We start from the raw sequence: 13,547 nt of genomic DNA, 5'->3' as shown, positions 1-13,547 counted from the left end.
TCTCGTTGTGCTCCGAAAAGTCCCTCCATCTCAACCCGCGCCTTGCTATCCCAAAATTACAACACGCGCGAAAACTACCACCTTCTGCGAAATCCCGACACGCGAAATGCCCATGATACCCCTGAACCGAAAGAACCGCCTAGCACAAATCGGTGGGGGTACTTTCGTAACTTACCCCACATTTCGGACAAGCGCATCCCCAAGCCATGGTTCCCACTCCCATCCCATCAGCCCGCCCATTCGTACACCGAGGCCGCGAAAACCCGCGAAGCCCCACACCCTCCTCCGTCCGCCACCCAGCTGGAGCCTCTTCCCCGACGACGTCGTCCATAGCAACACCTCGATGTCCCTCATGCACTATACCGAATGAGGATTCGTCATCGATCTCGTCATCCCGCCGGTTCAGCCACCCCGTCCTCCACCTCCAAGGAGCTGCCCCGACGTTCCCCTCGTCTTTCGCGCCACCTCCATTCCACACTGCCGTCTTCACCTGCACCATGAGAAGAGCATCATCATCATTGTTTCCTTGGATGAAGCTGAGGCCTAATCAGCACCACCAAAGAGGTTGTACACTAATCGCCGCATTTTCTTCTTGATTCGATCTCACGGTGCTGCCGGTGCTCGGTCCCGAGCCGACATGTATTTCCTATCCTATTACTGTGTATTCCTATCCCTGCGTTGTTAGAATCCTCCAATTCAAACGAGCCCTTACAGAATTACTTCTCTTACAGATAGTTGTCAAAGAAAACCTTGTGTGGTTTGTCCCGCTCCTGCTGCGCCGTCGTCCACCCCAGCTTAGCTGCTCCAACGATAGAAGGGTCCAGCACAGCACGGATCTAGCCTCCACACCGTCTTTTGCCGCCTCAGATCTTCTTCCCCGCCGCCGGCAGCCATGACAACTGCATTACCATCATAAACCAAGAAAATGACCTCGAGGACTACACGGGTCTGCAAGAGAGGTCGCACTCTTTCGTGTCTGCTTACGTTATGCATCGCTTAATATTACATGCTACTTTATCGTCCTGTTCACCGATTCGACTCTAAGTCAGCTCCAAACTAATGGTCAAACTTGAGTTTTTAAATGGTTGTGGGGTACATATCGGGGCCGCAATCAATAGTATCTATCTACTATCTGGTTAATCTCTGGTGTCTACAATGAGTTTCATGTTTGGTGGGAAACAAACAGTAAAGAAGCCATTATCTGTATTTTTTAGCTGAAGCCATTATCTGCCTGCTGTCATTGGTTTTGGGTCTATCCACAGGTTGCTACCATCACTCTGGATTTCTGCATGCACTCCTTACATAATCTCACTATGTTTTATTCCTATGCATGTCAGTTATTGTACACAATGGAACTGAACATGTAGAGCAAAAGAGACGAGCCTTGCGTGGCCATAAAATTTCATGCAGATGTCACTCCATGGTAGGCGCAAAGGCAGCCCCCCTCCACCCATTTCGGATTGTAATAGAGAGGAAGATATCTGTTCTGAGGGGGATTCAGAAGGAGAAGACCACTCCTATTTACCCCCTGAGGTGTTCGCTCTAACTTGGCATGCTGATGTTGGTTATATCATGCATATGGTGCCTTGCATTGCTTACTTTATACATCAAATATGTCATCTGCTTAGTTTAGACACGGTTTGTGTGAATGCCATCTGTTTAGTTTATTCATCATTTATGTGAATTCGCAACGCCATCTTGTTTAGCTAGGCATCATATATGTGAATTTTGCAATGCCATCCTGCTTAGCGACTCATCTTATATGTGAATTATATCAGGCCATCCTTTTTTTCATTATGTATTACATTTTTTGAAGGGAGACCAGCAAGGCTGGGCTTTTTCATTATGATAGGTAGGGAGCAATATGTACATAGACCAAGACGGTCATAAGGATGAAAAAGAAGAGGAAATTAAAAGGAGAAGAAGAAGAAGAAGACAACACAGATGAAAATTCGATGAGCCTGGGTCCCCGAAAGGCGACAGCAGGCAGGATGCACCCCCAGTCTCCACAATCCCAAGTCTCCTCGAATCTCACTTATTGTGGTTTCCACCGTTGAGATTTTGTTGCTGAAGATTCTGTTGTTTCGCTCAAGCCATATCCTCCACGACACCAGGATCATCATCGATTTGATGCCCTTCTTTTGTTCAGCCGTCGTCTTGGAGACGATAGCAATCCACATCTCTTTTGAGCTTTCAGGGTTTTGCCACCAATGGGATTGAGTGATCTGCATCCAGACCAGTCCGCAGCCTTTTGCCAGATCATCCTGGCATGCGGGCATTCCACTAGAATGTGCAGCGAGCTCTCCAAGTTTTGCAGACATAGGGGGCAAAAATAGTTGTTTGGCCAGCCTCGACGCTGTAGACGATCAGCGCACCATAGCCTATCCAACATGAGCAGCCAAATGAAAAACTTGCAGCGGGGGGAGCCCATGCCTGCCAGAACATGTCTTTAAAAGGAGAGGCCACCCTGCCAGCAAACTGCAGCTTGTAAGCTGCCACAACGGAGTAGGTTCCAGATGTAGTTGTTTTCCAGGTGATCGAATCTACATCACCGGTGATGAGGCTTGCCTCTGCATTTCGGACTAATCTCCAGAGGCAGCGGAACTTCTCTAGGAAAGCATTTGTGAACGGTGGTCTTCTTATGTCTTGGATCCATCTGTGTCCGTGCAGCGCCTCCCTGACAGATCGATTCTTTGCTCTTGATCGCTTGTACAGCGCCGGGGCTATTTCACGCAAAGGGAGTGGCCCCATCCATGTTGATTCCCAGAACAGAGCAGTTTTGCCATCGCCAATCCTAACAGCTGTGGCAGCGGCAAAAAGGGCTCGGTCCCGCTCATCGCATGGGATGGCCGAGCCAACCCAAGGCCTGTTTGGTTCGGCCCAAGACAACCACAGCCAACGTAGACGAAGCGCTCTGGCAAATTTCTGAAGATCATGGATCCCAAGGCCGCCCAGCTCTACTGGAGAGCACACTTGGCGCCAACTGACCTTGCTCTTGCCACCCGAAAGGTTTTCTTCTTGCGCCCAGAGGAACTTTCGACAGATTTTATCTATGTCCTTGAGGAAGCTGGCGTTTACTTGTATTGCGGTGAGTGCAAAAATAGGCATAGCTGTGAGCACAGAGCGCACGCCTGCGGGCCACGTTCATCAGTCTACCCTTCCAGCTAGCTAACTTTGCCCTAATTCTATCGTATATGAATTGCAGGTGCACCTTTCTGAGCCTACCTAAGGTGATTGGAAGACCAAGGTATGTGATCGCGAAGGCAACGCGTGCTCCAGCAAAAGCCTCCAGGTCGATTTCTTGGCATTGGATGGGTGCAACAGTTGACTTTTCAGGGTTCATCCGCAGTCTGGTGGCCTGTCCAAAGTGGTGCATGATATCCAGAAGGCCGGCAACATCCTCGCGTGTGGGGTTGGAGAAGAGAATGGCATCGTCAGCATACAGACTGAGTCTCAATTTTGCATCTCGACTAGGAAGGGGTGTAAGGAGATCAGAGTTTTGTGCTGCCTCGAGAACACAGTGGAGCGTGTCGATCGCCAAGATGAACAAAAAGGGGACAGGGGGTCCCCCTGCCGCAGGCCACGGAAGTGTTGTATTATTGGGCATGGGGATCCATTGAGGAGGACGACAGAGGACGACGAGGCCAATAGAGCGGAGATCCAGTTGCGCCACCTGAGCGAGAAGCCTAGATTTTGCAGCAACTCCAGTAGGTATTCCCACGAGATCGAGTCGAAAGCCTTGGCTATATCCAGCTTAAACAGGAGCATCTGCTTCTTCTTTCTATGGAAACGGCGGGCGGCGTTTCTAACGAATAGGTAGCTGTCATGGATGCACCTACTTTTTAGGAAGGCACTCTGGGCAGGAGATATGATGTTAGCTATTCTAGGTGCAAGTCTAATGGACAGGATCTTTGCAATGAGCTTTGCAAAAGAGTGCACCAAACTAATTGGTCTGAACTTCCCAATTTCGGAGGCCTCGGGAAGCTTGGGCAGAAGCACTACGTTTGCAGAGTTCGGGATTCCTAAGTTTGAACAGTTCATATGGTAGAACTGATTTAGAGTGTCAAGGAGGTCCTGCTTGATAGTAGCCCAGCAGCTACGGTAGAAAATCCCCGAGAAGCCATCCGGACCCGGGGCGCGATCCGTCGGCGTTTGTTTGATTGCTTGCCAGACCTCCTCCTCGGAGAATGGGAGATCCATTCCCTCATTGTCAATCTACGGCAAGTTGATCGCGTCCCAGTTGATTGTACAGGCGCGCGTGAGCTTCTGACCCATGATGCTCTGGAAATGATCCAATATCACCTTCTCCTTTTCCTTGTGGTCAGACACTCTGTAGTTCCCTTTCTTAAGCGATAGGATGAAGTTTTTTCGCCGTCTTGCGTTGATCTTGGCATGGAAGAAAGCAGTGTTGGCTTCCCCCGCCCTAAGCCAATTGATGCGGGAGCTCTGTTTCTTTCTCGCCCGTTCTATCGCAGCTAAACCCAACAACCGTAGCTTCAGCTTTTTACGCAGTTCCCATTCTGCATCAGATAGGGTCCTGTTTTCCTGGGCGGTGTCAAGGCGCAGGATAATCTCTTGGGTCATGTAGAACTGGAGCTTTGCATCGCTAAACAATCCTTTACTCCACTTCCTCAGGGCGTTGGCCGTGCGCTTCAGCTTGACGTGCAGGGAGAGGAGCTTGCAACTTGACTGGACTGGCCTCGTCCAAGCTTCAGAGACAGCTTCATGGAACCCCGGAAATTTTGGCCAGAAATTCTCAAAGGGAAACCTCGCTCTGCCGGGAGGAGCGCATGCATCTGCCAGGACTAGAGGGCAATGATCGGAAACAGAAGTTGAGGCGGCGTGCAGCCGGTGTTGAGGGAAGAGGGCATCCCACCTCGTGTTGCAGAATACACGATCAAGGGCAACAAGAGTGGGAGTCTGCTGCTCATTACTCCAGGTAAATTTCCTATTCTTCCTTCTAATTTCAAACAACTCGGCTCTGTTGAGCGCAGCTCTGAACTTTCCCATCAGACGTCGGTTCAGGTTTAGGTTGTTTTTATCCCTAGCTTCATAGATGAGGTTAAAGTCTCCAAGGGTGAGCCAGGGGCGGCTGAAAACAGGCGCAACAGAGCGTAACTCATCAAGGAAAGCTTCTTTGAGGTTGTCATCGGTTGGGCCGTAAACTGACATGAGGTAGAACTCCTTATCCTCCGTTAGGGATTTGACAGTAGCCGTCAGGGAAAACTGGGAGGCGATACAGTTGCTAAGATGCACCAAAGTGTTGTTCCAGAAGATGCTGATGCCTCCTCTAGATCCGTTGGCAGGCAGGTGGCATACTTGGTCTAGTGTCGCGCCCCCAATTTCCCTAGATAGGGCATCAGTCCAGTTACTAATTTTCGTCTCTTGGAGACAAACAATGGATGGTTTCCAAGCAGCTAAACTTTCCTGGATAGCGTGGCGTTTAGCAGGAAAATTCAGGCCTCTAACATTCCAGGATATGATAGTGCGGGTTGGGCTACTCATGGGGGAAACAAGTTTGCCAGCAGAGAAACATCACTAGAGAAGTAAAACAACAGGGTACACATGCCAAACTAGCAATCAACATCAACAGCGGCAACCACCAGTAGTGCTCTACTGCCGCCGTCGATCTACAGCTCCTACCACCACCCTGACACAGAGAGGACAGGCACACCAGCCCAACTAGCAGGCAGCGGCGAACGCGAGCACCACCAGTAGCCCTTGCTCCGCGTTGCCAGATTGCTGCAACTACCACTAAACCTGCCGACTGAAAGAAGAGAAACATTCCTAACTCTAACCGGCGCATCACCGGCCTCTGCTGGTTTACATGAGGTTTTGCTAACATGGAGCACTCATTCGGCGACTGTGGCTGGGCCACCAAGTCCTGCTCCTACACGTAGAGCTGCGTCGTCGAGGCGGGTGAGGAGCTCGAGGCCATGGATGTCTTCCTGGGAGAGTGGCTCTTCGAAATGCTGCACGAGCTTCTTCGCCGCGGATGCCATCATCTTGTCGCACGGGGCGAGGATGCCAAGGCCTTGGACTATCCTCAGGGAAGCTCGGCTTGCCACCGGGACGTCATTCTTTGCTCCTGCTTGGCGAGCACTCCTTCTGGAGGGAAGCATCTGTTTCTTTGGCTTCCCTGCATCCGATGGTGGCACAATTGGTGAGGCGATGATGGGTTGCTGAACGTCGGTGAAGAGGGCACGGGCGACCGTCTGCTTGCCTTGATCCTCCTGGGAGCTGCACTGCCCTATCTCGAGGCCATCCATCTAAGCAGTGACCAGGGGGAGGTGCACTGGCTCAACTGTTGTCGGTGTTGCTGTCTTGGTCGTCTTCAGGGTGGGGCTTGGATGGCTACGCAGAGGAGTGTGAGCACGGCTGAGAGTGGAAGGGGCCCGGTGATCTGTTGTCATCTGCTCTGCGAGCTTTTCCGGAGGCTTGGGGGAGAAGGACAGCGGCTATGCCAGGGCGGCTTCAATTGTGGCGTTTACCTTGAACACCATACTGTCAGTCCAGCGGGGAGGGTTGATGGCGTCGCTTCTGCTAGCAAAGAAGCGGGCCACTAGGTCTTCAGGCTCTTCAACGGGCGGAAGCGGTGTGTCAATCTGAGCTGGAGGAGCTGGAGGGGGTGGGGGAGCCACCGCAACTGGTGCGGTCGCCGGGGGCAGCAGGGGGCGCGGCGGGGCAAGGAGTGGCTCCGGCATCTTGGCTTGAGCGTCGACGTGGCGCCGCCTATGACGCGGCCCCGGCGTGCGGCTGTGGTGAAGTTCGGCGCTGGGCGAGCGGGCAGCCGGGGCGTCCTTGCTGGGACGGCCGAAACCAAGCAACGCATCCTTCCAAGAGCGGCGGCCCGAGCCACCCTCCCCGTCGTGGTCACCACGGCGGGCCGGAGCCGGCATACCACGACAGCCTGTAGAGGCCACACGTGGCGCCTGCCTGGCCCGCTGCTGGTGGCGCGGAGCCGGGGCAGGGCCTGGTGCCGGCGCAGGCGGCGGGTGGTGCTCGCGGTTGTCCTCGGCGTTGAACCTCCAGTCAAGCATGGCGATCTCCGGCATGGGGCAGCGATCATCATCGTCGTCGGAACCTCCAGTCCTCGACGCGGTCGATGTGGAAGAGCAGGGAGCTGCGCTCCCCCTCAGGGGGCGGCGGGACGATGCGGTTAGCCCTGAGCGGCGGCGAGTAGCCCAGCATCTCCGTCATGCGGCCAGCCCCTTCCTCGAAGCTGGAAAGGCAGTGGCGGGTGGGGATGTCCGTGAGGTTCCACACCCACACCCAGCAGGCGAACATGCGCGTGTCCCGGTGCTCAAAGGTGTGGCTGTCGAGCCGGTCGATGATGCAGAACTTGCCTAGCACCTCTTTGGCCCCCTCCAGGGACCACATGTCGAGGGGGAGGTGCTCGATGACGACACGGGCATGCAGCGTCCAGGTCTGGCGGACCGCGTGGTCGTCGGGGGGCCAAGGCTTGGTGAGGAAGGAGACACCCTCGACGTTGATGCTGTTGTAGCGCAGAGCGGCGTCGCGGTGGGCCGGGTCCTCGAAGTGGATGAGGAAATCTTCAGGGTGGTGGCGCGTGACCCTCAGCAGATGCGGTCCGATGCGCAGCTGCGCCTCGAGGGCGCGACCCACCATCATCGGGTTGATGGCGTGGAAGTTGTCTGTGGTCGTGAGCAGCACGGCGTGGTTCTTGAGGATGAAGCGTTGGTGCTCCATGGCCCACGTGCGGACGACCACACCGTGGCTATGGCGCTGACGGCGCGGCGGGGAAGCAGGGACGAAGGTGGCCGCCATGAGCTGTTGTGGCAGGGACAGCGGTGGTGGGGGAGGAAGGGAAGGCAGCGCGGGGGCCTCGCTCGAGGGGGGGAAGACGAGCCGGTCGCGGACGGGCGCCCTACCCGGCGGCGGGGCCGGGCCGGAGCTAGTAGCCGCACTAGGTGTCGCCGGCTTCAGATGGCTTTGGGGGCACTGACGGGATTGGTGGCCGGGGAGTCTGCAGGTGAGGCAATGTGTTTGCCCATGGTAATCTTTGCGGCGGTGTAGAGGGCTGAGGCAACGGAGACACAGGCCCTTGAAACGCCTTAAGAAGGCCTTTCGGGCGGCAGCTTGAGCAATGGAGAGGCGACGATCAGCACTATTGCCCACAGGATCGAGGACGGCTTTCCGCAGCCGCTGCTTTTGCTTCCGGGATCTCGCCTCCGTCCATCCCTCTTCAATGACAGGCAGGATTTCCGGCTCGGCTACGGTTGGGGCGACGATGATGGAGCGCAGCCTAGGGACCAATGGGGGAGGGGGGAATCGCGGGGCAGTCCGCCATCAATGACAGCCCCGGGGAGGATGCCGCAACCACAATGGATTTGAGACGAGCAGCTTGGGGCGCAGCGGGCGTACCAGTGGGCACAGAGGCGGGTGGATTCGCGAGGAGGCAGGCCTCGCCTTGAAGGCGCGCCGGGGAACCCGGCGAGCGCACGGAGCCAGATCCAGATCCGACCCCGTCTCCCTCCGAGGAGGAGGCGTCCCAGTCGAGGAGCTCGGTTGGCGCCGGGGAATCAGGGGCTGGGGGAGGGGCCATAAAGGCGAGCGGGGGAACCCCACAGCCCGACGGGCAGGAGCGCGTGCGGTGGCCGCCGCGGCCAGAGTGGCCAGCGGCGCGGGGGCGGGGGAGGGGCTCGCACTCACGGGGGCGAGAGAGCTGCACACCCCACTTGCTAGCTTGTGTCGCAGTTTTGAATAAACCACGACATGTATTACATTTGTCAACAATGTTAGTACATTCAACTACTCTTCGTGTGCATCAGCCATTTGACACGGTGATGGTAAATTCTGGAGTGAAAACAAGGTTTTTAGAGCACACTATGCTATCTGACGAAGCGCATATCTCGCTGGTTACGGATAGCTCCTCAGAGGAGGATTCAGAGACAGATGACCAGTCCTACCCCCCCCAAGGTGTATGCTCTAACTTGGCAGGGTTATCTTGCTCATATCGTGGTATGGTGTCTTGCATTGCTATGTCGCTTGATTAGTTTAGACATGCTTTGTGTGAATGCCACCTGTTTAGTGTCTACTTACCATATATGTGAATTATGCATTGCCATCTTGTTGCAAGACATTATATATTTGAATTATGCAATGCTATCTTGTTGCAAAGGCATTATATATGTGAATTATGCAATGCCATGCTGTTTAGCCAATCATCATGTATGTGAATTATATCATGCTATCATTTGTTGTATTACGTGTTCCATTTGTCGACAACGTTTGTATATTCAACTACTCTTCCTGTGCATCAGCCATTTGAAGCAGTGATGGAAGTATCTGGAGTGAAAACAAGGTATTCAGAGCAGACAATGCTACCCGCCGAAGCAGACATCTTGCTGGTTACAGAGAGCTCCTCAGAGGAGGATTCAGAGACTGATGACCAGTCCTATTCCCACCCTGAGGTCTATGCTCAAACTTGGCAGGGTTATATTACCCATGTCATGCATGTTGTCTTGCATTGCCTAGTTTTTACATCATATATGGATTGCCATCTGCTTACTTGCTTACTATATAAATCATATATTTGAATTATATCATGCCATCATGTTTACATACACAGCATCTATCTGCATTATGGCATGGCAACCCATTTAATAAAGACATCATATAGTTATATCATCTCATCCTGTTTAGTGTTTACAGTCATCATATTTTGAATTATGTCATTCTATCCATGAATTATATCATGCTATCATGTTTCCATAGGCGGCCTGTATGTGAATTATGGCATGACAACCTATTTAATAAACATATTATATAGTTATATCATGTCATCCTGCTTACATAGTCATCATATTCTGAACTATGTCTTTCCATCTTTTTTAGTTAGCCATCATAATGTGAAATTGTGTCATGCTATCATGTTTAGTTAGCCATCATATATGTGAAATTGTGTCATGCTACCCTGTTTGGTTAGACAACATAAATGTGAATTATTTCATGCCCTCTTTTATTCCCCACTATCCATTGCACCTGTCTATCATACATGTCTGCACATTCAATTACTTTTCTTGTTTATTAGCCGTTTGAATTGGAGAGGGTGATGGCGGTATCTAAGGGAGTAACAACACGGTCTTCAAAAAAGATAGTGCTACCAGTTGATGCAGATAGAACCACGATTGTATTTGCCCAAGGACCAGCCCCACCACACATAACCCAGACTCTCGCAGATTGTACCCCTACCCAGTTGGACAGAGGACCAGCTACACCCCTTCTAACCCCAACCCCGGCAGATAGTAACCCAGTTCCAATTGACACAGCACCGTCTCCACCACAGAGCACCCAAACACGAGCAGTTAGTAAGGGGACTACAGTGCCCAAAGCACGAGGACCACCACTCCAAATCCCAACTCAACGCTTAAAGGAGAAGAAGAATTTTTCTCAGGTCAGGTTCTGTAGCTATGGTTCATACTCCTTTGCTCTTGCATCACTGTATTTACTCATACCAACTATTTTCAAATTTGAAGGATGGAATTGAAACTCCAATGGCGCAACAGGTATGTTTTAAACCTGTTTTTTAACTGGTTTGCTGTTGTAACTTGCTCTATGTTGATTTCAGTTTCAATTGAATAAACATTTATGTTCTCATGTCATGCACATTACAAGTGTTGTTATTGCTCTATAGTTTCCCACACTTATATTATGTCTATTCTGCTTTGTCTTGAACAAATATTATTTGAACTGTGTCCCTATCTTGATTTGGCAAAAAACTAGAATGATATAGACCATAAAGTGACCATGGTACATAGATATATGTTTGTTTCATGTTGTTATCCTGTCCACTTTACTACTGAACTGATTTGACCAAAATAAGTTTCATATACAACATGGTAAAGCTGCGATGTGTCTGCTTGTTTCTCTTTTAGAATGCGGACAAAATATTGGAGAACAGTACCCCGTTATGCAATGGTAAAGGAAGTAATGCAGATGACGTTCAAGATAGTGAGACATCCCTGTTGGTCTCCAAAGCTGATAAAAACTATCTTGACGACAGTGAGAGAACCCAAAAGTCATGTCTTGATGTAGTGTTCGAGTTACTGGCCACTACTGCTGGCACAAGCTCTTCGAACTTGCTGCCTGAATCAATTTGTCTTCTTGAGTCTCAACTTCAAGTTGAAAGACATCGATCAGATGTGCTCCAACAGGAAGCTGAAGAACTGAGGAAGTCCCTGCAGAATTGAGATGCATATTTTTTGTTGCAACAGCAAGCGCTGGAGGGTTTAAGCGCCAAACAAGAGAAAGTTAATAAGCTTGATAAGCATCTTGCCAGCATTATGGGTACCCAGGATATTGTTTCTTGAGCTCTTCTGAAGTGGTTTCAGTTCTGGACTTGTTTTGCTGCGGCGTTTATTTGCACTGGTCGCCAACTTTGACAACCATGTATATGATACGCGGCTCTATTCCCTATATTTGCACTGGTGGCGAACTTTGATGCCCAGTGGATGTAATACGTGTAATAGCCGTGATAGCCTAGCATAAGTTGCTTGCTAATTTATTTCCTTGTTGTCTTGTTTATTTTTTTTGCTTCCGTGCAGTTCTTTTTCTGCGGTTTGCTAGTGGCCGCAATAACCTATTTTTTAGAACTAGGCCACAATAACCATGGGCTACATATTTACTGTAGTTACCATGGGCCTCCTATGGGCCGTAGAAACAATGGGCCTTCTAAGGGCCATAGAAACAATGGGCCTTCTAAGGGCCGTAGAAACAATGGGCCTTCTACAGGCCGTAGCATCAATGGGCCTTCTACGGGCCGTATGATCGATCGGCCAAACATGGGCCAATAACAGACCGCATTATGGGCCGTAAACGGGCTAGATTTGGAATCGTTCGTTCATGGGCCGACCAAAACAGACCATCGTTAATCGGCCGTATTTGATGACGCTATGAAAACGGCTCAACGGATTAACGGGCCGCAAACGGGCCGATTGTAACCACGGCTGAATTTGGCCCACAAGCAGAAAAGGCCAGTAACAGGCCGTAAGTAACCGAATGCTCGAAATAAGCCCAAGAATAAATGGGCCCTGAGAAGGCCGAAAGATAACACGGGTTGGAGACGGCCCAATGGAATAATGGCCGTTAATGGGTATAAAGTGATACACTGTTCATTGCGGTCCAGATTCACCACGGGCCGTTAATGGGCCAAGAGTTACAAATGGCCTCGGATGGGCTGAAAGACATCATGGGCCATACATGGGCTGGAAGTTACAACGGGCTAGAATCATACTGGATGGCCCAGATGAAGCTACTGGGCTTAATTCCGATAGGTCGTAATGGGTCGTGAGTTAGCGGGTCGTAAATGGGCTATATACGAACATGCCGTTAACAGGCTTTCTATGGGCCGCCCTGTTACCTTTTGACCAAGTCAAACGGGCCGGCCTTTTCACCGGAATGGGCCTCTGTTGGGCCGTGCCACGTGTCGGCCTATCATAGGCACCTCTTGTCCAATGAATGGGTGACATCTGTCCCAACGGTTAGCCAACGTGTGTTTCCTCCGGCCGGTGACAATTTTACATGTGGAAAATCCTCATTGGTCCGGGTTGTTAACGGGTTATCGGATCGAAAACCGGACCTGATAGCTTAACGGCGACCCGTTACGGTGGATGCCATGTGTCGGTCACCCTTGACAAAAGCACTTCTATAACGCGCGATTTATCGTCATGGAAGTGGACACTTCCATGATGATAATTTTGGTAATGTTATGGAACACTTCTACGACAGCACAGGTATGACTATCTTGATTCTGTCATAAAATTGTGATGGATGTACATGCATGACAGAAAACGTGACCTACTTTGACAAACACGTATCATCACGGAAGTGTATTTTTTTCTAGTGTTACCAAACCTATGGGGTCACAAGCTTAAGGAAATCATGATGTGCTGAGTGTTAGTAGAATGGGAGTCATGAGAATATATTTGTGGAATTGTTTCATGAATATTCGGAATAGTTCCAAGAGGATCCGGAAGCATTTCGGGGTCACCGGAAAGGCTTCAGAGAGTATCGGGTAATACCGGTATTACCATAAATTATATATAGGTGGAAAATGTTTTCAGAGATCTTAATATATATAATGTTATAGAGGTATTTATAATATTTTATATTTAATTTAAATATCAATGGGCCTAAAAAGGCCAAGAGGTGGAAGGCAACTTGGGCCACAAGGGCCAAGTAGGAAGGCGCCCCCCTTTCCTTATGGAGGCGAATTGGACTTGGGGAGGAGTCTACATGTAAGTGCATCTAGTTCCACCCCTAGTTGGTTTTGGAGTATTGACGACAAATTTGGTTGAGGGACTAATGTGTTTGTGAGAATCGCAGGATAATACAGGTAGTAGTCCCTCATTGATTCGGTTCACCTACCAGAGATGACCCCTAAAAATGTATGAAGACATTGAAGACAATGGTGGTTCATGAAGACATTCACGATGAAGATAATGACATGTGAAGACATTCACTTGAAGACTATGGAGTGCGAAGAAATAGTTGTTTCGTGGTTTCCTTTTCTTCTTTATTGAGTC

At 50.6% G+C, this 13,547-nt stretch overlaps 1 protein-coding gene across 1 annotated transcript; it reads right to left on the bottom strand.

Moving 5' to 3' along the window:
* Positions 1-4,215: 4,215 nt before the first annotated feature.
* LOC141022691 (uncharacterized) lies at positions 4,216-5,505 on the bottom strand. The gene has a single exon (XM_073498955.1). It carries the CDS (start codon positions 5,503-5,505, stop codon positions 4,216-4,218), a length of 1,290 nt encoding a protein of 429 aa, XP_073355056.1.
* Positions 5,506-13,547: the final 8,042 nt, after the last annotated feature.

The sequence above is a fragment of the Aegilops tauschii genome, chromosome 5, assembly GCF_002575655.3.
Source record: "Aegilops tauschii subsp. strangulata cultivar AL8/78 chromosome 5, Aet v6.0, whole genome shotgun sequence".
NCBI lineage: Eukaryota > Viridiplantae > Streptophyta > Magnoliopsida > Poales > Poaceae > Aegilops > Aegilops tauschii.
Note: the sequence above shows the minus strand (reverse complement) of the source record. Positions and strands in the feature narration are given on the sequence as shown.